Here is a 25428-nt window from a genome sequence, read left to right on the forward strand (position 1 = left end):
TTTTAAGTGGCATAAAAGGATTTTGTGTAAGAAGCTCATGAACTTTAGAAAGATAGTAAAATAGATAAAGTTAGTGTTATTATTGTATATTAATGTAATGATATATACAGGCGATGCAACAAGCTGGTATAGAAGGGGAGCAGGTAGTATTGCTGTTAGAGGATCACCATTTTGTGGACCCAACTTTCCTTGAGCTTGTCAATAGTCTTCTGTCAGCTGGTGAGGTACCAGGACTTTACACACCAGAGGAGCTTGAACCTATACTGAACCCTCTCAGAGACATGGCGTCAGAGGCCGGCTTTAGGGGAACTCTCATCAACTTCTTTGCTCAGAGTAAGCACAACCTATTTTGTTTTTATCAAGCGAATTGAAATAACGATCATATTTAGTTACTGAAAGATTCATAAAAAACTATGTTGCAGCTTACTACTGTTTTCTACATGTACATGTGTTTGCTGCCTATTGACTATTGTGACTGGTTGTTTATGTTTTAAGAATCATATATTTTGTAATACATTATTTGTGTGTATTTATAGGAATCAAGACTAATCTTCATATTGCTCTCATCATGGACTGTACAAATGATAAATTTATATTGAACTGTGAGAGTAACCCTGCTTTATATAAGGAGTGTGCTGTACAGTGGATGGAAGGCTGGAGTAGAGACAGTATGATTAAGGTAAATATTCATATATTGTATGGTAGCTCATTTATTTTTTGCTGAATTTTGTTGTCATATTCCCCCCCACCCAATAAATACATTATATACATGTATGAAACAAATTAACTATGATAATGATTCTTAATACATGTATAAATAAGTCCACTACTTCAATGTCTTAATAATAACTGTCCATAAATAGTATCCAAATCGAAGAAATATATATATTCTATATATTGATCCAAATATATGAAATGTTATTGACTTTTTTGGTCCCAGAAATTCATAATCTTTGTCATTTTAACTTTCATGAAGGACTTAATTGTTCTATAATTTATATGTGTAGCAAAATAAGTTGAAAATTTACATTGGGCAATTCTCTTTTGGTGCTATTTTGTTGTGATTCCATGTACATAAATAGAAAGCAGATTTTCTAATTATTGGGTTATGATTTTGATATGCTGCTACTAGAAAACCAAGTCATTATTTTTTTACAATAGATAATCTCTATATTTTACTTTATCTGCTGAAGCATAAAACTTGGAGAGTTGCATATAATGTGATTACAGTGGCAAACAATTGTATGGATGTCTTTTGCAAACAATTTTTGTTTGATGTATGGACTGTATGAAGCCTTTGTATTTTTTTATATATTAAGATCCCATACATGTTGCTGACCAAACCACCAAAGATAGAGGGAGCTACCATCGGAGAGACCAAACAACATAAACGTAAACTATCTGGTGGTGAAGATCTACTGAAAGGTTTTCTACATGTACATGAGTCTGCTGCCCAGACTAACCTTGGTGCCACTCCTAGAAGATACATTGCCTTCCTTAATACCTACCAACAAGTGTATAGTAACAAGAAAAAAGGTATTGAGACAAGACAACACCATCTGCAGGTATATATTACTCCTTCCTAAGGAATGTTATCTATAAATCTTTACTCCCACTTAATAAATGTGACAGCTATTTGTCCTGCTGTAAATCTAGATCATTTTAAATGATTTCACTATCAGAAACTAAACAGCTTAGAGCACGTATTTGTTATCATTTTTTTAGAGTTATAACTTTTTTAAATTGCTCATATTACATGTATTTACACCATTTTAAATTCATAACATCAGTAAAACTACCGTCATGATAAAGATGCAGAAGTTAGAATGTAAGATATTATATATGTTATCTGTTATAGGCTGGTGTATCTAAGTTGAATGAAGCTAAACAGTTAGTAGATGAGCTGAAGAGGAAGGCAGGAGAACAGAGTGTACTACTAGCAGAGAAACAGAATGAAGCTGACCAGGCCCTCTCACATATCACAGAGAGCATGCAGGTAGATAATTGTTTTCTATGAGTTAAATATAGATGTTACATGCTCAGATGTCACAGGGACATATACAAACACTTGAAATTTCATAAAAACTTGGTTAAGATTGCATTTGTGAAGAGATGTATCACAGTTTTCTGTGTAATTTTAGAATGCTAATGAGCAGAAGAATGAGATGGAAGTGTTGAAACAACAAGCAGCTGAGGAGAACAAGATACTGGATAAACGTAAGAGAGCCATTGACAAGGAGTTAGCTGAGGTAGAACCTCTTGTACAGGCAGCACGTTCAGCTGTAGGTAACATCAAGACAGAATCATTGTCTGAGATCAGATCTCTCCGTGCACCACCACCAGTTATCAGAGACATTCTTGAGGGTGTTCTTAGACTCATGGGAATCTATGATACATCATGGGTTAGCATGAAAAGGTAATGAACTTCATAAAATATAATGCTGAGATGAATTTTAAGATGCATTTAATTTTGCGGTATTAATTATTGTGTTTTCCTAATATGAAAATTTCAGACTTAGATGAGTGTATAGAAAGAACCTGTGCTGTGGAATACCACCTAATAAATACACAAATAGCTTGCATGGCATCTAATCCTTTAACATTTTAAGCATAATTTGTCAACTACAGGCCCCTTTAAAGAGGGATATTTATCTGTATTGTGTTGTGCTTAAGACATTGCTATCTCAAAAATATATAGTTTTATCTAATTTTTTTCTGAATTTATTATATAGTTTCCTTGCAAAGAGAGGTGTGAAGGATGAAATTCAGACATTTGATGCGAGAGCTATCAACCCGAAGATTAGAGAAGATGTTGAAGATCTGTTGAAGAAAAACAAGGATTCTTTTGATCCAAAGGTATGAAAAAATGTTTTGACAGAACATGACTCTGCATATTACAGTTTAGCTAAATATATAATATAACTAATATGTTTGATATTTCCTTTTAATTTAAAGTTTAAGGTGAGTTTGCAATTTTCTTGTATTTTTGTTGTTTTCATTGCTTTCATGGGAACTCCCATTTCTAGAATTTTTCAACAAATCATTTTTAATTTATATTTCAGAGTGCAAGAAGGGCCTCAGTTGCAGCTGAGCCTCTGGCAGCCTGGGTTAGAGCTAATGTACAGTACTCCTATGTCCTGGAAAAGATTGAACCTCTAGAGAAGGAACAAAATGAACTCAAAAAGTAAGAAATATTTTTTTTATAGAAAATTTTTGCTCTTTAATATACCTTTACATAGTTTTTAGCAGAGAAATCTATCTGTTTATTGAAGGCTTCCTAGATATACATAATCTTGTAAGGAAAAAATTAGACTTGCAGTCTCTAATTTAATTTCTTTGCCTCAAAATTGAATTCTTCCACCTCAGAGTCTTAAGAATTTAGATCTTATACATTTTTATCATAATTTATTGAAAAACCTGAAAAAACAACATAAAATGAGACTTTATATAAAGATACATGATTGATTATTGTCTGGTTTTGTAGAAATTTACATAAAGCTGAGTCTAGAATGGAAAAACTTAGTCGCGCCCTGGATGAGGTAGACCAGAAGGTGGCTCAATACAGAAACAGATTTGAAACTCTCACTAAAGAAGCTGCAGAGCTGAAGATTAAACTGGATAAAGAGAATGAAACTATTCTTGCTGCAGAGACATTGGTTTCCAAGCTAGATGGAGAGTATACTCGCTGGAACAATCAGGTTATTATGCTAAACTTTATATTATTGATAGGGTCAAGTTCAAGATCACTGGTGTAAAGAAAATAAATTTTTACACTTTTGCTCATTATAAACTGATATCTTTCATGTTTTTTGTCTTTTATATTTAGTAGGAACATAAATTGGATAGTCTTCTTACTTTATTTATTGACAGATATATTTCATATTTGGTAGGAACATAGCAGGTGGTCCTCTTCAGTTTTGTGGAGTGGGGTCAAGATCCAAGGGTGCTAAAAAATAGGTTTTCACATATTTGTTCATACAGCCTTTATTTATTGACAGGTGTGTTTCATATTTGGAAGGAACACCAGAGTAAGGAGTCACTAAAGGACAAGGCCACAAATGCCAACAATAGATTTTTTACACTATTGCTTATATAGCCTTTAGTTTTTCACTAATGTTTTTCATATTTGGATGGAACATACTTTCGGTGGTCCTTTTTTTGAAGCCAAAGTCTTGATTAACTTTGATTAACTATTATTGGTGATTAAATATTTTTCAATTTCCTTAAATTGCAATGACCTGTCAAGTAACAATTTTTTTACAATAACAAAAATATTCATGATTTATGTGAATATTTTAACATCTTGTAATTTATAGATTCAAGATCTTTTCAGTACATATTGACAATTATATCTTTAACTTTTAAATTATGATTGTATTGATATCCTAGGTTGGAGAGTTAGACATTGAGTTAAAGGAACTTCCAAAGAAAGTCTTGCTTGCAGCAGGGTTTGTAGCATACCTGTCACAAGCCCCAGAAGATGTTCGCCATACATGCCTCGTCAACTGGCGTGAAGCCCTCGGCATTGGTGCGTTTGAGATGAGACGTTTCCTATGTACAGAGAGTGAACAACTTATATGGAAGAGTGAAGGTCTGCCATCAGATGACCTCTCTGTAGAGAATGCTATAGTTATTCTACAGGTTAGTCAGATAAATCATGTACAAGTCTAGTCATGTAAATACTAAATATATAATGGTTTTCTAATACTTACATATACACATTTCTATCTCTTATCATGAATAACTTTTGAATTATATATTATGTAGATGATATGTTAAATGTGTTTGACTCCTGTGAAATAAAGAAGAGATAAAAGCCTTGAATAAATCTTTGATATAGCTGAAGTATAATTAATATTTTAATCACAGATAAAGCTTGAATTATAATAATTAATTGTGAGTTCTTCAGTTGCATATTGCTCTTACATATAAGTCTTAAAGCATTTGTTTTTCATTTTACAGCTTTCACTTTATATGCTTATGTAATACATGTATAAATAACTTTGATATAATACAATATTATTACACAGTCAACTTTTACTATAGAAGAATAATGATGAAGGTGATATTTGAACAGGAACTATGTGCATTTACAATTTGTTGTAAATAAACAATGTAAAGTAAAATGAATGTACATGTTAAATTTTTCTGAGCTGACTTTTTATATAGTCATGACTGTGCTATTGGTGTACTATCATAAAGCAATGCACAAGTAGGGTATTCACAATTACTCAGCTTGTAATGGAAATGTTAATGTGTTAATAAAAAAAATATTTAATATGAGTGTATATGCAACAGTTATTAACTAGAATGACGGCAAAATTTGGAAAATATTTAAGGCAATTACTGTGTATGATATAAGATATATGTACATGCATGAAAATGATTATGTAGTTAGTGTTTATACATGTGTAATGAAATTATTGTGCTCCCTGGGGTGATATTTGTGTTATTATGAAAAAGATGTATTCTTTATCGAATACTTAAGGTTCTCATCCTGAAGTATGAAAAGTGCCATTTAAGCTGTGTGAATGCGACTTTTAAACTCAAACCAAAAAGACTGAACATTTGATAAAAATATCCTTGTTCGGCTTAAAAATGTGGAAATATTTCATGAATATATACAAAAATTGTTGGGCATGATTTTAGAATTCTTGAAATTTCATAAATACTGAATTTTATTGGACAAGTACAAAGGTTTAAAAACGCCTTGCCTATATTAATTTTTGCAGCTGTGTCCAACATGAAACAGTATTGTTTTCAACAATGTAACTGTCTACCTGTTTCATACCAGTTCTTTAGAAGACAACACTTTACATTATTGAAAATACTGAAAATCAACAATGTTTTGTATATAAGAAGTATGTTTACTTAGATATTGATTTTATATTGGTTTTTGGACTCTGAAAAGAAAACAAGTCTCAATGGAGTACAATATAAATTTAATACAGAACTTTTGGACTCTGAAAGCATTAAAGCCTTAATTGGCTTAAATAACTTTACCTTAAAAAGCCAGTTAATGTCTTTTAACTATGTTTGTATGGTTCATTGTCTTCAATTAGTAAAGATTCATTTATTGCAAAAAATGAAATGACATAATGTTTATATATTTTGAAAATCTATTTTTGAGCCAAATTAACCAATTTTGGGGCCAAATTAACCAATCTTTGGTCCAGATTGGCCATTTTTTGGACTGCATTGACCCAGCCAGAAATACTGTAGGACAGGATTGACAAATTTTGGGGCCGGGTTGACAAATTTTGACTGTAAATCAACTGAAAACAAGTCTAAAACTGAAAAGATTTGTTTCAATTATGATTTGCATTGGAAAATCATGAAGTGCAAATACTGGAAGCTCATTGGTGACATTTAATGATGTATGAAATAAATTAAAATATTTCATGTGCATGTAATAAATGAATATATAGGGAACAATGCATGACAGTAGAAAACTGTACTTTGTAACTGTAATTGTGTAATAAGTGATTATATTTGAGAAATTACTGTGCATGCAGGTTACTGATATATCTCCAGGGGTAAGACAAACAATGTTTGAATCCCACATACTGCCACCAGCACTTCTTGTTCTTTCACCTCACTGCTTGTTTTAATTTCAGATTTTGTGTGTGTGTGTGATTTTATTTGTATATATATGTCTTTATTTTACAACAAATTTATCGTATAAAAGATAGTGTTGGCAAGTAAATGGGTTGGTATCTATCTATTCATAAAGGAACTGCCCAACTGTAATGCTTTTTTAAATTTTTATGGTAAAAGAACTAGTGCTTAAACAAAACATACAGGTATATATGGTGTGATGTTTTACAATTAATGTGTGTTGCTATATATTATTAAAGAATGGTACAAATTTTGAATGATGTGAAATTTGAAAGTTTTCCTTAATCAGATATTATGTAATGAATATTGATTGGAAAACAAAGTGGGTCTGAGCATTAAAAATGTAGAAGAAATATTTAAAAATGATTTGTAATGCTATAAATTTGCAGTTATGGTGGTATCAAATATAACGGAATAATTGACATTGCATTCTTCAAGTCTTACTGCGATACCCCACTCCATTTTGTTGTTTGTTGTGACAGTTCATCCCAGCTTACAGCTTCAACTCCAGAGCTTTGCATATTTCTTGAATGTGTTCCCTATTCTTGACAAATATTGTTTACATGTATATGTTGTACTTTCAGATTTTTATGTTGTTTACAGACATCATTTAATTTACTAGAGGTGAACTCACTATGTTTTGTTTTTTTATTTTATAGGCAATTCACCTCAAGGTTTGAACAAAAAAATTTATGTTTGCAAGGCAAAAGCAAATCATTTCATATGTCCATATATACTCCTTTTTTTCTCTAAACCCTATTATATATATTTTTATCATCAATATCTTTTAATTGAACAGTATTATATAGATTAAATAAATATGTACACTTTGTTTATATAAATGATTGTTTCCACTCCGAAGGACTTAGGTTATATCAACTTACAGCTGCTTATAATTTACCACTATCTTCTGTAGTAAATATAAAAAGTTAACAGTTGTCAAGTCTATTACTGCAAATATACAAGTGTTATAGTACCATTTTATTGACCTATTGATTATGAATACATTATGATTTTAGCTATCATTTAAATATTTGATCCACTTCGGTCCTGTCCGTTAAATTTACGAGATTTAATATTTAGTATATAACTACGGGTAAATTAAATGTTTAAAAATGTCACACTAGCTTAAAGTATACTGCCATCACATCACCAGTAGCACAGTTGGTTAAAGAGAGAGCTCTATGGTTCGAGCCTTATTATTGCTATTTTTTTTATTTATTTTTTTTTGGATATATTTTAATGGAAATAGTTGATTTCTTTCAAACATGTACACCCAGGTGTGGAGCAACACAAAAACACAAATACTGTTTTGCCTTGTTTTGTATTATATTGAATTTAAACAACATTTATTGATTTTTTAGATATTTATTCTTAATGATGCTTTTTAAAAAGAGAATAGACTTTGGCAAAATATGTGCAAACAATGTAAAAATAATTACACCTTTAATAATTTTGAAAATATAATTAATAATAAAAAAAAATGGATCTGCACAATCTTGATCTCACAAAGTTTGTAAAATTACAAAACTGTACTTTAATATATTATGCTGTAAGGCTCAGTATAATTATTGTATAGACAAAATTAAATTTTAACACACCTCACTGGGTACATCTGACAAAGCTTACTGAAAATTTATAGAAGTGTGCACTGTATGCAATTGACAGGTCAATAAAATGAAACAATATTAGATACACATAACAACAAATACAAGTAGGTCAAATAGGGTGTTCAACTTATGACATCAACATTTCAAACTTTATTTTACTTTTTATTGGCATGAAGATTTTCTTAATTTCACTATATCTCACAATTTCATTTTTGCATGCATTTTAGCTGTTTGGATCATTTGCACACCATAGCATGTTTTTATCCCTGGCCACGCTAAATATTTTAAATGAATCTTTCAATCTGGTCATTTATCATTTTTAGGGAGAATATCATAATATGTATTGACTGATATTGAACAGTGCAGATTTAAATATTTTTATCATTACCAGTTATAAGATCAGGCATCATGCTTTTAGGTTGGTTTGGTTGTTTGTTTTTTATTATACCTCTTGTACAACAACATTATAAGGGGTATACTGGAATCAACTTTGTCCGTCTGTCCATCTGGTTGTGTTTATCTGGGACATAACTTAAAAAATTGAAGGTATCACATTGAAACTTTTATCATAATAGATAGAATAGAGAGGCAGTGCCCAAATACCATTACTCTCTTTTGTAACATTTGTCCTTAAAATTTTTATTTATTGTCAAGAAATATTTTTCATGATTTTTGTCCAGAAATATTTTCATGAATTTTGTCCAGGGCATAACTCTAGAAGGTATCAACATGTAACCTTCTGGATAGATAAAGCTTGTTGCGGAGATTTGCAATTTTCAAGAACAACAATAATCATGTTTTATTTCAGAGTTATTGCCCTTTGTATTTCTAAAACATGTACTTAATTTTGTTAAAGAGCATTACTTTAAGTCATTATGATATATCAGAATGAAACTTGATAATAATCTACAGACAAAGTAGCATGTCAGACAGGTATTTGTGCCAGAATTGTGGCAATTCTGGCAGTTCTAGCTTTTACAACATCATGTGTTCTACCTAAAATTTTAATGATGTATATACATGTATACATTAACATGTCACCTTTCTCAATAATTGTTATATAGAAAATTTTCTTTTAATGATGTTGTCATAATATTCAGTTGTTGTTATCATACAGAATAATAAATATGCTTTATAGTTTAACAATATGTTTTTATTTGTAACATTGTTCACATTTTAGGGTATAAATGTTAGCATGAGCCAAGTAAAGCAGTTGTTGTTGGAAATTGGATTTTAAATTCTGTTTTTTTGCATGACGAACCCCAATCATTACCAATATAATGCTTATAGTCAGAAAACAATACTGGAATAGAAAAATTACAAATATAAACTTTTATTATATACCTATACATTTTCTCGCTAAAATACACGCAAATATTGAGGCGCAAATACGCTTCAGCGGATAGAAATTTCCGTATTATGTTAGTGACAAATACGGTACCATATATGGAAGTGCCGGACTATTTTTGACGTTGGTTCCGATTTTAGCTTTGTATAACGTTGCATTTGGAAACGGAAACCAAAATTATTAAAGGCGTGGCCAGTTTGCAAGAATTACGTATTCATCCGTCAGTCATGAATTTGTTTCTTGACAAATGCATTTCATTTTCTGAATAAAACGAAAAGGTATATAATAAAAGGAAAATTATGTTATAGTAGCTTTCTGAGACTATGTATTTTTCTACTCGCAACGTTGGAAAATTGATATCTCGCTCGACCTTCGGTCTCGCGAGATATCAATTTTCCACCGCTGCTCGTAGAAAAATACAAAGCATCAGAAAGCTACTACAACATAATATTCCGTATAGTACATTATTGTGTGCATTATAGTAATAAGTTAATATACATATTTTAACAGAGTACTTTGAGACCATTCTTGGTAGATCCATCATCAAGGGCAACAGATTGGTTGAAAACTCATCTAAAAGAATCTCGACTTGAAGTGATCAATCAACAGGTACATTTATCATTTTAAAACTTTGAACCTTGTTAAGAATTATTTTAAATTTTGCAAGAAATAAAACTTAAACCCAGACAAAAAGAATAGGGCCTATCAATGTAACAATGATTGACCTTTTAGCCAAAGATCCTAGTTCACTTGGAGTTTTAAAAGAGATATCAGGACCATTTCTAATGATAGTAATTCTTATCCAAAATTTTTATCAAACCTTTTACTCTGGCCCCACTGTTATCATAAGATGTCCCCACTGTTGTCATAGGTTTATCTATAAACATTGGCTAGCTTCTTTGTTGTCCTAGGTTACTACTATGTTCACTGTTTACTGTGTTCATAGGCTTATAATACCCTCTGTGGTCATAGGCTACCTTACTTTGATCTTATGTGAGAGTAATTGTGGTCATAGGCTACCTTACTGTTGTCATTAGTTCCACTGAGGTAATAGGCTAGCCTAACTGTGATTATGACAGTGTTTTCCGGTGAATGCAGAAATTGTTGGCTAACAAAGCAGACTTTTTTTATTTTTATAAGTTTAAAAGTTCTTGTCTTAATTATACTTAAACATGTCAAATCAATAACAAAGAAATGATTTAATTTTTCAGAAAAGATTTGACCAATAGTTATCTTATTTTCTAGGATGCTAACTTCAGTACAGCTTTAGAATTGGCTGTTAGATTTGGCAAGACATTGATTATACAGGAAGTAGATGGTGTGGAGCCAGTTCTGTACCCTCTGCTGAGAGGAGATCTCGTTTCTCAAGGTAAGCTACTAAGATATACTATTACTAGTCATTCTATAAAAAATCTTTACATAAGAGCAGGTTTTGATCTTGCTAGACCAAGAAATGGCAATAATGAGTTGAAGTATATTCAGTGTCAATTATCATCAAAATGGTATCTGTAGAAATGTTTGTTTTAGATAATTTTTGGGTATAAATTTTACCATATGATCAATAACTGAAGCTACATTTGTATCTAATCTTGCGTTATTTTGACCAGGTCCTCGTCATGTGGTACAGATAGGAGAGAAGACAATAGATTATAACGAGGAGTTCCGTTTATTCCTGACAACACGTAACCCGGCCCCAGAGATACCACCTGATGCTGCATCAGTCATTACAGAGGTGAACTTTACCACAACAAAAGCTGGTCTTACTGGACAGGTATAATATCAAATATTTATGTCAGCTTGTGTTATAAAGATTACTAAATTCTTAAAAAATAACTGAAACATTTCAGTCAACAGCATCAAAAGAACAAATCTTTAATCCTTATACAAAAATGTCTTTTATTACCAATGTATTTATGTCATAAATATAGCAAGTACTATTTACTTCAAACAACACAATAAATTACCGTTAGCAAACTTGTTGAACGTAGAGTTTTTATAATGATGTGAGTGTTGTTCTTTATTTGATAGTTATTGGCTGCTACCATTCAACATGAGAAACCTGAGCTAGAAGAGAAGAAAACATCTTTATTAAAACAAGAAGAAGATCTGAAGATAGAACTTGCAAAACTAGAGGAATCTCTCCTAGAGGTAAAACCCAGTGTACATTAATATAAGCCGGAATGTCATAGTTTGTTGTTGTTGTTGTTTGTGAATTTTCTTAACCTGCTGAATTTATGTAGTGGATTGGTCCAGCTTCAAAATCCTTTCAAATGTTTGGGGATTTAGATATCAAAATACAAAAATGGATTAATCAACAGTATTGAGCCTTGCAAAGGCTTGTTGAATATCAGTTTCAGCAAAGTTAAAATAGAAAGTGCATATACAAGTAGCCTATTCATCAACTTGATGAAACTTTTACACTATAGGTTTGTATTGTAACAATCTAGATTTAAAGTAGGGACCATTTTAGTTCTTTAAAGTACACAGAATTTCACAGTAATACTTTAGCTAAGGGTTTTATGTGGTAAGGTTGCAGATGTTGTATCATTTGTGTTTTCAAATCATGAAGTTTATAACTGAATTAGCTTAAGAAATATTTGAGTGAAAAATACAATCATGTCATCAACTTTGTTATTGTACAGGAGCTAGCCAATGCTAAAGGTAACATTTTGGAGAACAAAGAGCTTCTTGACTCCCTGAACAAGACAAAAGCCAGCAGTATCACTATAGCAGACTCCCTTGCCGAGTCAGTCAGGCTTCAAGCCTCCCTGGATCAGGTATAGTACTGTTGCAATATAAGTTTATAATATAGGCTTATCTAAAATACTAGAGTTTAAAATCTTATTTTGAAAATGTAATATTAATTTGAATAACAATGTTAAAGAGCTAAGTCATATTTTTTTTGTGCCTGCAATTTAACAATAAAAAATGTGAAATCTATGTCTTGTTTGTATTATTTAAAATATGATAAATTTAAAAGCAAGATATATATAGAATAATGTGATAAATTACCTTTCAGGAGCGTAATATTTACCTCCCCCTGGCAGAGAATGGAAGTGCATTGTATTTTGTTATCAGTGATCTGGCAAAGATAAACAATATGTACAGGTTCAGTCTGGCTGCCTTCTTGCGACTGTTCCAACGTGCCCTCGACACACGTCAGGACGGTGGTGGTATGGACCACAGGATCAAGACTCTGGTTGGACACCTACAGCATCTGGTGTATGAGTATGTGTGCAGGTCACTATTCAAGGCTGACAGACTTATGTTTGCAATGCATATGGTACATGGAATGAAACCAGACATGTTTGAAGAAAATGTAAGTTTGATATTCATGGTCACAAGTCTTTCAGTATATCCATGTTTTAAAGGGTATTCAATCTGAATGTTTGTTTATATTTTACATACAGCATGAATAAGTCTAGTTTCGTCTGCCATTTTGTATCCTTATAATTCCATTCTCTTTACATGTTTGACATTCTAATATGTAATAATACATGTAATATAATATTATACAAAATGTATTGTGCCTATGCTTAATCTGTAAGAAAAATATTTGGCTTTCCCATATTAAGCATGTAGATTCATAATTTTTAGAATCATAATTTCATTATTATCAGTTCTTATTATTATCAGTTCTAATATTTAGATGAAAGATGTATTGTTTATATTACAGGAATGGGAAACATTTAATGGTATGATGGTAGCAGATGTGAAGTCTGACCCATCAAAGAGTGTACCACATTGGGTAGAACCAGAGAGAGCTCATGCTGTGGCCAATCTCAGGGTAAAACTATAACTGCCATACATCTTAAATTGTACTGAAAATTGTTTCACAAAAATATGTGAATATTGTTCTGACAAGTTTTCATCTTTTTACTATAATATAAGGATTAAATTTCAGAAAATTTGTAATATTTGTCCATCTCATTAAAGTACAGGGCTTTTAAGCAACTTCTAGCTATAACAATGTCTTCAAGTGGGTGGCTTGAGGTAAACAATTTATGATCAGGCATCATGCATTCTTATTCATTAACATAAACAATCTGTAATTCTGTCACTGTTCATGTTTGTTTCTATTATCAGTTCTTTAAATCGTACCCAACAATACTAGAAAAATATGCAATGATTTGAAATAATCCTAAACTAGAGTAATATGGTAACTACCCGTACGAAAACTTCCGCCCTGAAAAAAGCAGAAATTTCTCCTAGCTACTAGGCGTAATCCGTCTAAGGCATTTCAGGTTTACATATCACAGATTCCTCCTATAAGCAGGAATACGCTGCGAAATATGCAAATTTCCTTAGGAGGAAAACAGTTAGGGTAGAGGGAAAAAAATCCGCCTAGGAAAATTTAACCAGGAAAAAATTCAGCTTAAGGAAAGCACTAGCAGGAGAAAATTCTGCCTTAGGAAAATTCTTAGCCGGAAAAAATTCCGCCTAAAACATTTTAACCAGGAAAAAAATACCTATTTATAAAAATCACTAGCAGGATAAAATTCTTTCTAAGGAATACTAGAAAAAAATCCGCCTAAGGAAATGAAGTTATTCAATTTTGTGATGACCAGTACACTAATAAAGCTGAATTATGGATGGATACAACATTATTATTTAGCTGCATAAGAATAATTGGAATCCAAAATGTACAGACAGACAATAGGTGATCACAATTACAAAGCTTTTAAGTTATCTTTGTGAGCTTTACCATATCTTTTCTAAAATAGGGTGCATGTACAGTACGTAAAAGAGTCACACACAAAAAAACAGAAACACGAGATATATTTTTATTGCACTGCTATTGTATTGTTTTAATCCATGGCAAATTATTTCATTTTATTTCACTGTAAATGTTTTCTGTTCAGCCAGTTGTTTTCATTTTTATTCCAAGCATAACTGATCTGCTTTGAGTTATGCGGCATCGTTAATATCCTTGTCTCCTCCTCTCCCATTCTTTTTACACCAGTTTGAGACATATCCTGAAACACAAACAGTCATCAGTAAAACACTGCCACCACTAATATCTTATATTATTGTTTCTTGTCATTGTATGCAGTTATAATTATACATGCATTTAAACTATAATTCATTACAACCAACCTTAGTGTTACAAATTTACTCTCAAACTTAATGCAAAATTATTTAATATATTTGAAATATATTTTTATTGTTTAAATGTATCCAAAAGTTACTTACCTGAATTTTTATGATATTGGTATTTATCTTCTTGTCCAAGGTCATAATGTAGCATTCAAAATTCCTTTACAACTGAGCATATCAAGATTATTGTCATTTTCATTCACAAGGCTAAGTCTTAATTTTTTTTCTTTGAAAAATTCAAAAATATTCAATCCTTACACTTTAAACAAAATATTATCTCAAAAATTGCTTATATATTATCACCACAATTTTTAACTATCAATAAAATCCTTTGTTATTTGCTTTATTTCCACTGTCTCAGCTTCTGCTGACCCATATTTCCTAGCTAGATTTCAAATTATGGACAAGTCCATGATATGATGGTAAACAGGGATAATCCAACCCATCGTTTTATTTTCACAATTATATAAACATACCAGAAAATAAATGGAAAAAGAATCCAAAATTCATAATAAATATTTTTAAAAAAAACTTTGCAAAGTCCTTCTTAACAGACTCTTCATATAAAATGTACTAAGTAACTGTTGCTTCCCCCAAAATAAATCACATGGAACAGTCTGGACTGTAGCAGAATTTACGATCTGATCTGTGTGTTATCAGGTCTGTGGTGTAAAATCATAGTAGAGTGGTTACTAGAGGCAGTATTTATTTATTTATCCTGTTGATAAGAAATTTTCTGGGATATTACTCATTTAATTATATTACATTAAAAAGCTTAATATATGAGTTTAGTTTCATACCCAAATTTAACACAGTGAAATATATTCTATGCAAAAGTCACCACAAAATCATTATATTATGTTCTAAGTTTTAGTTTTGTAGTGGAGTTTTTTTTTTATCAATTAATGATTATGTATATTTATGTTTGTACAAACAATATTTTAGTTTTGAAAATTAACAATGAATAAAAGCAGCAAAATAATTGTTGATCACTTATTCGATTTATAATTTACCTGTCTTCTTAATTTCTCTTAATTCAGAAAATCTGTCTAGTAAAAATTTCTAAGTTCAATTTCTGGTTAACAAAAAAGTCTAAGTACATAATTCCTGTTAACAAATAACTGACAAAATTCTAAGTCCTAAAACCCGCCTAAATTATTGCTCATCCCATATTTTCCGCCTAAGCCTTAGGCGGAATATGAAATTGCTTAGCAGGATTTTTTACAAAATTCCGTGTCCGTCTTAAATTAGCAGGAAAATCTTATATACACGGAAATTTTAAGCGTTTTCCTGCTTATATTAGGCGGAATCCTGCTATCTTTTTCGTACGGGCATTGGTCTCTCTTTGATGAACAAATAAATACCTTGTGTGATCTTATATTGCATTAACATTTCAACAATGTTTCAGTCAAACTTAAGCAAGTTGTACAACGCACTGAATCTTGATGATGGAGGAACGTGGTCAAACTTTGCTCGTAGTAGCCAGTGTGAACAGGAGGTACCATCAGGTATAGAGAAGAGAATTTCTCTGTTCCAGCAAGTGTTGTTAGTACAGGCTATAAGACCGGATAGACTACAGAGTGCTATGGGACTGTTTGCTTGTAGAGCTCTTGGTAAGTTTATTGCTACACTTTCCTTTCATTTAATAGGTGGGGATAAAAACTTTTTAATAATCTTCAGGGGATGGTGATGGATGTTCTTTTCAGGCTTTGTCAATTTTTTGTAAAGTTCAAATGCTAACTTTCCATCATGTTAGTGGGAAAGTGTAGGTGCCATGTGGTATACCTATTTGTTATTTCTATTTTTCTGTTTTTCATATAGAAGGAGAAAGCAGCCATTGCAGTTCAAACTATTTTTAAATTATATATATTATGAAGTAAAAATGCCACTTGCAAAAATGTGGGATTCCTATTTTAGAAATATTTCTTTCTTTTAAAAACTTAACAATTGTATTTCGTAATAAGAAGATATTCAATGTGTTCATGTCAATATAATGTGCTTTACATTAGTAAGTGAAAATAAAATAGTCAAATCTAAAAATGTGATGATTTATTCCTGACATTAAGTAATACAAGTTTTACAAACAGATCCTGCTTTCATATTTAATGTTTGTTATTATAACACTATTCAGGTATGCAAGAGTTATCTCCTCCCTCTGTTAACCTGAAGAAGTTGTATGAATCTGAGACTTTACCGGAGGAGCCAGTATTGATAGTAATCTCCCCTGGTGCTGATCCCTCACAGGAGTTGAAGGAACTTGCTGATGAGATTGTTGGACATGACCGATATCACCAGGTAAAACTACTCATAGTTTTGATGCCGATATTTATCAATGTGATTCAAAAGTCTATTTCAATTTTTGAGACCAGTAAAATAAAGAATTTGTTTCCCATCCTGATAGATGACAACCAAAACAGATCAGAAATATTAATGTCTGTAAAACCATAGACTTGTTTGTAATCATTTTATTTCCATAAAGTGAGCATGAGAATAATATTTTATGAATGATTCAGCCCCTGATTAGTTTTAAACAGTTAAATATATGCAGACTATGATTATTTACATTCAAGAAAAAGAAATTGGAATTAAAAAAAAATATTTTTAGAATTAAAAAAAAATATTTTTATAGCATCTATTATGTTTCAGGATAGCATAATATGTAAATAAAATTTAAATTTCTCTGTTAAATTTGCATTGCTCACAGTGTGTTAGTTAGAATAGTTAAGACAGGTTTGTATATGTTGTTAAACTGTTACAAAAATTACCTTGGAATAGAATGCAAATAGAAAACACACAGAAATCAATGTTCTTTAATGCAGAATATATCCATATTTCTCCAGAACTGTATGTAAACTTTACGTGTAATTACTACTATGATTGTAGGTTGCTATGGGTCAAGGTCAGGCAGAGATTGCCATGCAGTTATTACGAGATTGTTCACAAAATGGAGACTGGCTGTGTCTGAAAAATCTTCATCTTGTTACAGCCTGGTTACCAGTCTTAGAAAAGGTATTCTGTCACTTTTATTTACAAAGTTTAGTTATATTTGTTAATTACAAATTGGTAGGTTTCTTTGAATTATTTGATCTTAAACCATTATCTCATAAATTTAGTAATTGTATTACTTTACATTGAATTTGGATTGACACTCATCAGTTAGAAGCAGCCAGCAGTCTTGTTAAACTACACATAGCACACTGGCCAGGATTCTAAGAAATGTTGCCACTGAGGATTAAGGTGTTCTTAAAGGCCCAACTGGACTATAAAAGCCAGCAGATGGCGCTAGGGCAGGTTTCTTGTTAATTGTATGCATGCTTCACTTCAGGGACCCTTTTTCAAAGATTTAAGATTAATTACCAAATGCATTTAAACAACACTTGGCATGTATGTAGACATAGATATTCTTGATATAGATTGACCAAAATTATTCAAAATAAACTTTGTTAAGTATGTTTCTGGAAAAAAATACTGGCTGTCAAATTTGAAATTTGAATTTCCATGGGAGGAGCCAACTGATCATTACAGGTCATGAACCTTCAGTAGTAAACAGATGCACGTGGCAGTGTTTATTTCAGTGAGAGAGATTTGTAGCAGACGATATATATTTCAGGGAGGGAAATTTTCAGCAGACGACACATTCGTATGCTGAATACATGATAAGAAAAAACAATAACTTTTACTGATCTTACTTTATCAAAAAGTATTTATATCCAACAAATTTACAATAATCCATTAATCTATGATTTTTTTTAATTTCAAAGTACTGATTAAACTTGTATTTAAATGGTTTAAACTTCATGAACACAGTAAAAGTAACTTCCAGGTATATTTCATTTACACTATATTTTGTTGTAAGTATCTTGTAGTCAAAATTACATTTCACAAATGTTTATCATTTGTATAAAATTTTTATATATCAATAGTTTAAAAATATTTTAAATTCCTGTCAAGATCATTTTTAGCAGTTTTTCTTAAAAGAAATGTCCCATGTAAGGCACACCCTTTGGATTTGGATATAGTTGTCTGACTTGATGAAAAAAAACTGACTTCAAAAATAATATCTGGACAAGATGGCTTGATAATGTCTTTTAATTAATCTGATTAATCTGTGAGTTATATAAAACATCCATTAAACCTCTCCTGTGTAAAATCAGCTGTTTTGTTTATATTCTCTCTGTAGGTTAACACTGCATTCTATTTTTAGCTCATGGTTTATAACAGACAGTTTTACATCACTGATAAGTCACACCCAGAAATACTCGCTGCCGCAGCAGCGAATGTTGCCGCTTTAAATGACCAACCAATCCTTGACTGAAATCACATTGTTACCATTTCTATTTTTTAATTGTCTTTTCTTTTGATTTTATTCATAAAAAAAAACGTTGGAAGTAATCCATACAAAAATGAAACAAAGTCCAAATAGCAGTTTGATTTTACATGTAATGGTGTTGAACTTGAAGCAAATAACCACTTATAAAGGGATGTGGAAATGGCTTGGGATGAATCCTTACTCTATTTACAGCTTTGTATAAACAAAAAATCTGAAAACACATGCTGTAGATTTAGTTTTTCCAAAAATTTTTTTTTTGGAAATGGTAAGTTTTTTAAGGGGGAAAACCTTAAAAAGTATTTTAAAAAAGAAATATAACTGAATTTTTAGGAGATTTAACCCCATTAAAGGGCCCCAATTTAAAGGGGGGGTTTTTTTCCCCGGGGGGGTTTTGGGGGAATTTGGGGGGGGCCCCCCAGAGGTTCCCTTCCCCAAATTTTCCCCCCCAATCCTTCTTCCCAATTTTTAAAGGGGTTGAAAAAAAAAACTTTTTGAGGTTTGGTAGGTTTTTTTCCCGTTTTTTTAGTAAAAATTTTTTAAATTTTCCCTTAAATTTTGGTAATATAAAGGGGGGAAAATTTTTAAAAATTTTCCTTTCTTCTTATTTTTTTTGAGAAGGGGGGAAATGAAAGATGCCCTTTAAGGATAACCCCCAAAACTAAAGAGGGTTTTTACTTTTAAAAAAAAAATCAAAAGATTTGGGTTTTTTTTAAAATTGTTAAAAGGAAAAAGTTTAAAAACCCTGCAATAATTTTGGAACACCAGCAAAAATAGAAAAATCTTTTCAAAGGATTCATAAAAAAAAATGAAAATAAACCAGTTTTAAATTGGGTTTCAAAAAATGAAAAATAAAAAAACCCAAAAAAAATAAAATGAAAGTGTTACAAAAAATAAAATAAAGGGGTTTTTCCCAATTTTTATTTTTCCCCAAAGGGGGTTTTCCAAAAACCTTTTGTGGGGAAAAGGGGGAAATTTTACTTTTCCCAAAAAATATGAAAAATTTTTCCCGGTTTTCCTTTCCCCCGGGGGGTTTTTTGTAAAACTAAGGGGGAAAAATTTTTTACGTTCCCAGGGATTATTTGCTCTTGGCCTGGTTCCATGCAGTGGGTTTCAAAGGGGAGGGGAATTTTATATACCACAAGGGAAAATTTTTCTATAGTTTTTTCCCCCATAAGATATTTAAATTTAAAAATGTGTGATTTGGGTTTAAAATTTTAATGTTATATTTTCTGATTCTTTCCTTTGAAAAAAATTTGGGGTTTTTTTGGTTTTTCATACTTTTGAATTTAATTTTTGAAAAATTTATAATTAACTTTTTAAAAAAAATAAAAAAGGGGGTAGTTTTTTTATATTTTGGGAAAAAGTTGGTTATAAAATTAAATTTTAATTTTAAAATTATTTAAATAAAAAAAAAATTTTTTTCCCCGGCCTTTTTCCCGAGTCTTTTATATTTAAATTTTAAATTTTTTTTTGGAAACCCTTGGGTTTTTTTTAAAATTTTTTATTTTTAAAAAAATATGTTTAAAGCAAAAAAATTTTTTTTAAAAAATTTTGTTTAAAAAAGTTCCCAAAAAATAGCCCTGGGGCCCCCCCACAAAAAAACCAAAAAATAAATAAAGGGTTTGCCCATCAGCATGGATCAAGACCAACCTGTGCATCCGTGCAGTCTGATCAGGATCCATGCTGTTCGCTTACAAACCCTCTAACAAATAGGGAAACTGATAGCAAACAGCATGGATCCTGATCAGACTGCGCAGATGCGCAGGCTGGTCAGGATCCATGCTGGTCGCAAACCCATTATGTTGGTTTTGTCGTGACACGGCTCAAATTATTAATGCTTTTCCACTTTGGAATGGAACCTAAACTCATTCAGTATGCTATATATACATTTATATGTAATTAAGTAATTTATCTTAACTGAAAATTGATTGAAATTGCTTTTTTGCACCCCCACATTGTTTTCTATCATCCTTGTGATTTACTAAGAAAACAGAAAGTGGGTTATAAAAGTTGTTTTTTAAAGATATATTGTTGATATTTTAGGGCTGGACTAAATTCTATGAGTTTTCCTTGTCTGACCTGCGTGCTGGTGCTGATATCATTGATAGACTATGCATCGGGTGTAAGTCTTCTTTCTTAATTTAACCATATGAACTATGTGATGATGTAAACAATATGGTATTATTGATGCAAATAAGTACTGAACAACAAGATTATGATGTTTATACATGTGCTATAATTCTTTACTATATCAGAAACTTGGGATGATATGTGTACTATGTCAGATTAAAAAAAAATCTGTAGGCTTTTTACATGAAATAGCTGTTTAATAAAGTTTTATAATGGAGCTTAATCATAACTTTTATTAAAGTTTATAACTGTTTCTGAAGATGTTTAGTTTGAAATCATGATATAGACAGACAGGTTTTATGTCAAACTTTGGTGAGTTCTCATCAGTAAGTTTGTCTATGTACACTAGTCTGCTTACTCAACTTTACAAAAAGCATCACATACAGATCAAATAATAAAACCATATAAATGCACATGGAAGATGTTAATTTGTTTTATATTTTGTGTGAAAAAAAATAAAGGAATTTGTTATAAGAATATAGACTTACACATGTACCATTCTTCTACAGCCCAAGATGTACAATGGCAGTTTATCCATGGACTTTACGAGTTAGCTATATATGGTGGCAGGGTAGATAATCCATTTGATATAAATGTGATGAAGGCATATGTGTTACAGTTCTTTGATCCAGCAGTACTCTCCCCTGGATCTAAAAATAAACGCCTTGGTCCACTCAGACTTCCTACATCAACTAATTACAGGGTAAATATCATGTTTTATTCAATAAAAAACTACTTTTGTAGTAGTATTATGGTCAAGCAAGTGTCAAGATAATTCAAGTATTGATGAAAATATTTATTTGAGGCTGTCTGATACATTTTGATGTGTGATTTGGGACAATGTGCTTTAATATTTTCTGTCAAGACAATGTTCAGCAGGAGGAAGAAAACATGGCACAACAGAGGCAATCAGTTTGAAATTCTGTTTGACAATTTATGTTGAAGCAAATCATATAAATAAATAAATTGTTTATGTGTCTTGCTACATGTCATGTATGTATAAAATGTTGACTTTAATTATTTGTATATGTTATACATGTATATTTGAACATTTTTAAAGTGGAAAGATAAAATTTGTTTTTTTTTATAAGATATTGTTTGACATTGTTATCTCTTACTGCAAATGAATCATATTTGTATTATATAGGATTATATGGAAGTGATTAATGGTTTACCGGAGTTTGACAAACCATCATATTTTGGTTTACCAGAGAATATAGAGAGGTCAGCACAGCGTATCATCAGTAGTCAGGTTATCTCACAACTCAAGGTCCTCCAACGTGCCGACGTCAAGGCTAGCAAGTTTGACAAGGAGATCTGGGCAACAGAACTTGGTCCCATACTTAACCAGTGGAAGAAACTTAATACTGTAAGTACATTCAAGTCTTTTATCTTAATGAAGAAAAAAACATTTGTCATTATTGACACAAGTTAAGCATTATTAAACATTTCTCATCGCTGAGCGGGATTCAGGTATTATCAGACATTGTTGAATGTCTCTGAATTAATTGATGTTTTGACTTTAGAGGAGTAAATAAAATATTAACAAGTTATTTAGAAAAAAAAGTAAAACAAAAAAAATAAGCAAAATGTAGATAATGAAGAAGTTTTAATAAAAAACTTTTGTACATGTACTGCATTTCATCTTTCATGTTCCTGTTTCTGTTAAACAGTTTGAAAATATATGGAAAAATTATAGTCTTACATTAAACATAGATATATATACAGTGATCATTTTGATATGAAAATGAGTTTGTTTCATTGTGACAGCTATATAATCATTTTTTAGACACTTTTGAAAGATGTATTGGAACCTTTGGTAAATTAAAATGTTTCAAAGTTATTATTTTATCTGTTTGAGTCAGCAAGTCTGCTGGTTGTTGATAGTTGTATTTGTTCTTGATGTTGATTTTGTTTATAATATTTAACTGATGATTTTAAGATTCTTTGTTAATGGAATGATATTTCTGTTTGTATGATTATAAAATAAATCAGGTTTGCTTCAGTTTTACCTTCTTTTTAAACTGGTCATTCTCTCAAAATACAGTACCACTAGAGGCATAATCTACTGAATGGTGAAGCAAAATATTTAGTATTACTTTTTATCATTAATTTCAGAATAAAGAATATTCAATGATATTTATAAATTAGTTAATAATTGACAAATGCTATTGATTAATCCTATTGATTTATCTTTGACAGAAGAATTTTAGATTACACAAAAGAACTTTCAGAAATTTATTGTGTGGAATTAACGTGTTGAAATAAAGCGCATTTCTTAACTAAAAGTCCTATTTGATTTTCAGGGTATTAACTTGATACAAACTAAGGTGACGGCACCTGTAGAGAAGGCTGGTAATGAATCTCCTATAACTTCATTCATTCTACTAGAACGTTATAATGCTATAAAACTAGTACAGAGTGTTCACCAGTCTTTAGCATCATTGAGTAAAGTTATACGAGGAACACAGCTTCTTAGTAAAGATGTTCAAGATCTTGCTGCTGCACTTCTCAATCAGTCTGTAAGTTTAATTATTGTTTTGGATTTATTTTGTTAATTATTGTGATATTTTTTAAGTCGACTTTCATAAATGAAGTGAGCCATAAGAAATAAAGTAAAAAATGCATATGGACGTAGTAAATAAGGTTTAATTAGCATAGTAATTTGAGTTTTGTCTAGATGAGAAGTATTTGAAATAAAACCCGAGTAAAGTCTGCATTCTTTACTAAATACAAATGACTGTACAAAGATGTGACCATAGAAGGCACACACCCAAATATCAAGTTGTTTGAGTTTTTTTTGGGCTTGTTTATGAAGATAATGGGAAGGAAGAGTTATAATTTGACAGTATAAAGTTTTGTAGTTGATCAACTTTACACATTTATAGTTTTGAATAATTTGATATTTTGTTGTTTTATAGACTCCTCTTAGCTGGCAAGCGAAGTGGGATGGGCCAGAAGATCCGGTACAGTACCTAAGAGGTCTGGTGTCCCGTGCTGTAGCTGTAAACAGCTGGGTAGACAAGGCACAGAATAATTCTCTCCTACGTGATACACTTGACCTCTCTGAGCTGTTTAGACCAGATACATTCCTGAATGCTTTACGACAGCAAACTGCTAGGTAATACAGTTACCATTTATATCTTGATGAGATAATATTACAGTTTCAACAATAGGTGTTTATATTCAGTACAGTATAATCAGAATATCTTATACCATAGAATAAAAATCCATTATATATCATTTTAAATAAAATCATGTTTTATATTTATATGATATTTTAATTTTTTTATATCGTTTGTTTAATGACCTTTACAGGGAGCTTGGCTGTTCTATGGATAATTTGAAATTCTGCTGTAGCTGGAAGGGGTCTCTACAAGGAGCTAAATTTAATGTTAAGATAGGAGGGCTACAACTAGAGGGTTGTAGTTTTGATGGTTCAAGACTGTCAGAGAACCAGCGTGATTCACCAAGTATATCTGGTATACCACCATGTATGGTAGCCTGGATCAAGGTACGTTTTCTATACTTTTCTGTTCTAATGTTATTGAATCTCACTGCTATTGTTTATGTGGGGACTTTCATACATGTGAACTCTCCCACTTTTAGTGGGAGACTCCCACTTTTTGCAGCCATATTTTCAAAGATTTTTCTTAAAATAAGGGGAATTTTCACAAATTAAAGATATCTCCCTTTTTGACGTTAGAACTTCCTTCTTTATTTATTGAAAATTCTAAAATCTCCCTCTTTTGAAAGAAAATCAGATAAGTTATGTTTTTGAAGTAATGACATGTATTTTAGCATGACTATTTTGAGTTCATAATTGTAGGTAATTATGCAGGACCAAACCTCTATAGCATGGATTTTTGCTTAATGCACTTTTTTGTGAACCTTAGGAATTCTTGGTGAAGGATTTAAATTTTATTCTTATAACCACTTAAGATATTAAATTGAAAATAAATCTGTTAAATGCATAACATAACATTAATATATGTTGTGACAGTTGATCTTGTGTTTATCAAATATGGGTTTATTGTAGTATTTTTTTTATTTCTTTTATTAGCTCACCTGTCACAAAGTGACAGGGTGAGCTTTTGTGATCGCTTTTCGTCCGGCGTCCGTCCGTCCGTCGTCTGTCCGTAAACTTTTACTTTAAATGACATCTCCTCTTAAACCACTATGCAAATTTCATCCAAACTTCACAGGAATGTTCCTTTGGTGGTCACCTTTAAAAATTGTTCAAAGAATTTAATTCCATGCAGAACTCTGGTTGCCATGGCAACTTTAAAAACTTT

The 25428-nt window shown here is 31.1% G+C and overlaps 1 protein-coding gene and 1 long non-coding RNA gene across 2 annotated transcripts in view; one reads left to right on the plus strand and one right to left on the minus strand.

Annotated features, from left to right (window-relative positions):
- The window catches only part of LOC132744321 (cytoplasmic dynein 2 heavy chain 1-like), a 78991-nt gene that overhangs the window by 50880 nt on the left and 2683 nt on the right, over nucleotides 1-25428 (plus strand). Inside the window, exons 50-74 of the mRNA XM_060732997.1 lie at nucleotides 111-333; nucleotides 537-679; nucleotides 1320-1565; nucleotides 1859-1996; nucleotides 2142-2416; nucleotides 2733-2856; nucleotides 3063-3184; nucleotides 3485-3698; nucleotides 4390-4641; nucleotides 10087-10185; nucleotides 10822-10945; nucleotides 11184-11347; nucleotides 11605-11724; nucleotides 12219-12353; nucleotides 12596-12895; nucleotides 13253-13363; nucleotides 16082-16286; nucleotides 16805-16968; nucleotides 17557-17682; nucleotides 21047-21125; nucleotides 21643-21836; nucleotides 22281-22502; nucleotides 23440-23655; nucleotides 24055-24254; nucleotides 24452-24647. Coding sequence (XP_060588980.1) covers nucleotides 111-333; nucleotides 537-679; nucleotides 1320-1565; nucleotides 1859-1996; nucleotides 2142-2416; nucleotides 2733-2856; nucleotides 3063-3184; nucleotides 3485-3698; nucleotides 4390-4641; nucleotides 10087-10185; nucleotides 10822-10945; nucleotides 11184-11347; nucleotides 11605-11724; nucleotides 12219-12353; nucleotides 12596-12895; nucleotides 13253-13363; nucleotides 16082-16286; nucleotides 16805-16968; nucleotides 17557-17682; nucleotides 21047-21125; nucleotides 21643-21836; nucleotides 22281-22502; nucleotides 23440-23655; nucleotides 24055-24254; nucleotides 24452-24647 — 4392 coding nt within the window. The remainder of the gene's footprint in view (nucleotides 1-110; nucleotides 334-536; nucleotides 680-1319; nucleotides 1566-1858; nucleotides 1997-2141; nucleotides 2417-2732; nucleotides 2857-3062; nucleotides 3185-3484; nucleotides 3699-4389; nucleotides 4642-10086; nucleotides 10186-10821; nucleotides 10946-11183; nucleotides 11348-11604; nucleotides 11725-12218; nucleotides 12354-12595; nucleotides 12896-13252; nucleotides 13364-16081; nucleotides 16287-16804; nucleotides 16969-17556; nucleotides 17683-21046; nucleotides 21126-21642; nucleotides 21837-22280; nucleotides 22503-23439; nucleotides 23656-24054; nucleotides 24255-24451; nucleotides 24648-25428) is intronic.
- LOC132744323 (uncharacterized) lies at nucleotides 14347-15019 on the minus strand. The gene is made up of 2 exons (XR_009627683.1): nucleotides 14770-15019; nucleotides 14347-14552 (listed from the first exon to the last, which is right to left on the minus strand). It is a non-coding gene; the product is annotated as an uncharacterized LOC132744323 (long non-coding RNA).

This window comes from Ruditapes philippinarum, unplaced genomic scaffold, assembly GCF_026571515.1.
Source record: "Ruditapes philippinarum isolate M1 unplaced genomic scaffold, ASM2657151v2 ctg403_1_1_1_1, whole genome shotgun sequence".
Lineage (NCBI taxonomy): Eukaryota > Metazoa > Mollusca > Bivalvia > Venerida > Veneridae > Ruditapes > Ruditapes philippinarum.